At 43.5% G+C, this 1804-nt stretch overlaps 1 protein-coding gene across 1 annotated transcript in view; it reads right to left on the bottom strand.

Moving 5' to 3' along the window:
• LOC104546749 (leptin receptor-like) overlaps positions 1-1804 on the bottom strand; it is a gene marked incomplete at its 5' end in the record, with an annotated part of 11946 nt that overhangs the window by 7693 nt on the left and 2449 nt on the right. The window contains 3 exon segments of the mRNA XM_010192217.1: positions 360-576; positions 1534-1616; positions 1712-1804. The exon segment at positions 1712-1804 is cut by the window's right edge and continues 31 nt beyond it. Of these exon segments, the coding sequence (XP_010190519.1) occupies positions 360-576; positions 1534-1616; positions 1712-1804 (393 nt within the window).

Here is a 1804-nt window from a genome sequence, read left to right as displayed (position 1 = left end):
AGGAATGTTGGGTGTTCCCACGACAGAACAGATGAAAGACTGGTTTTACAGCAAGATTTTATTTCTCTTTTATTAATTACTTTATATTCTATTAGTGGAGGGAAGAGTGCCCAGTTAATGAGAACTCTTTTCCCAACACAAAGAGAATTCAGATTTTAATGTGATGGAAATTGCATTTTTCAAATAGCTCTGTCAGTGAGATACAGAATCTGTCTCCCATATACAGCTGAACATATCATCATAAAATACTTTTTATTATAAAAAAGGGAACTTTATTGCAAATAAAGCTTTGTCCAAAAGCACCACAAGGATCTTGGCACTTTCCACCTCTCAGAATGGTTATTAATTGGTGTTCTTACCTGTGCTCATTTGCTGTGATAGAGTTAAATTGAAATTAACTGAAGAAACTCCAAGTGAATTCATGGCTAAAACTGTCACGGTGTGGGTGTGTTCGGCCCATGGAAACGAAGAGGTAGTGCTATTATCAACGTACTCTGACCACGTGGTGTTTTTGGATGTCTGATGCTTTACAACGTATCGGCTCACACTGCACAGCGAGTGATTCTTCATCAGCGGCTGCAGCAAATATTGGCATTAATTAGTTTTAGTTTCCCAGTCTTTGACGTCAAAACCAAATGTTACTTGGGCATTATTCCAGTTTCAAGAAAACATTCCCAGTAAAGGTATTCTATAGACTGGCTACTGCCCTTTTAGCAAAGGTGTTGTAGTTCATTTAAAGACTTAATTTCTTCTGTCTTCCAGTGAAGGGAGGGCAAGGGGACAAGGAAACACAACCTTTCAGACTCCTGCAGTAACTCACTGGTTTATGCTGGTATTTTCCAGGATTGAAAAGCCAGAGCAGATGACTGTTTGCATACTAAACATGGGCAAACAGGAGCGGGCAGCCTCTGATGTACTTTCTTCCTTCTGTCCTGCAATAACCTTTTAACCATGCCCAGTTCACACACAGTTGCAGTGGTGTTTACACAGGAGTTGCTGGGACATCCTGCTCCGACATCTCGGTCAGCAGAACTTGGCAGCTGAAGACTGCATCTCAGTGTAATTTACAGGTTTTGATCCCATGTTATTCTTTTTTTCTGAGTATTAGAACAAATTGCATTTTAAGTCTCTGTTTCATAGCATTTGTATAACGTGAAATTTGTATATTTGAAAGCGCAGGCTGACAGGAATGCACCGTACAACACTGACGCTTCAGCTGCACTGGTACGAGTCAGACAGCAGGTCTGCTCTGCACAAAGGCAAAGCAGCCTGCAGCCTGCTCAGAGATCCAAGGGCTCTCCTAAAGCAGTGAGGACTACAAAACTTCAGGAATAACGGCATGCTCCACAAGGCTGCAACGCAGCCACCCCTACAGTTCAGCATGGCTGTGGTGCACACAAGACGACCTGCTTTGGGTACAAAGTCCCATAAACAGTGACTCCAGGGCAGCCTGTGCTTATCACACTCCCTTCTTGGTAATTCTACCAAAGGTTTTGGGATCAAGGTGAAAGACCCAAATGTCATCGTTCTCACCTTCCACAGGAGCGTAACGTTCTTCTGTCTCCTTGCTGCATCTCCAGTAATAATTCTCCAAAATTCAGGGCCTTGTAAAGGAGCTGCAAGATCACAGTTTTGAAAGAACAGTGTCACGCCTCAAACTGGACAGACCATCAGAGTGCACTCCGAAAATGCAACACAACCAACACTGTACCTCTGATATCTTTGACGAGTGTATGGGCTGATCTGCTCCAGTTGCTCCAGTATCCTGACCCCCCCAGCTCTCTGCACCGCACCTGGACAACGT

Source organism: Mesitornis unicolor, unplaced genomic scaffold, assembly GCF_000695765.1.
Source record: "Mesitornis unicolor isolate BGI_N332 unplaced genomic scaffold, ASM69576v1 scaffold49869, whole genome shotgun sequence".
Lineage (NCBI taxonomy): Eukaryota > Metazoa > Chordata > Aves > Mesitornithiformes > Mesitornithidae > Mesitornis > Mesitornis unicolor.
The sequence above is the reverse complement of the archived record's forward strand: the minus strand, read 5'-3'. Positions and strand labels throughout refer to the sequence as shown.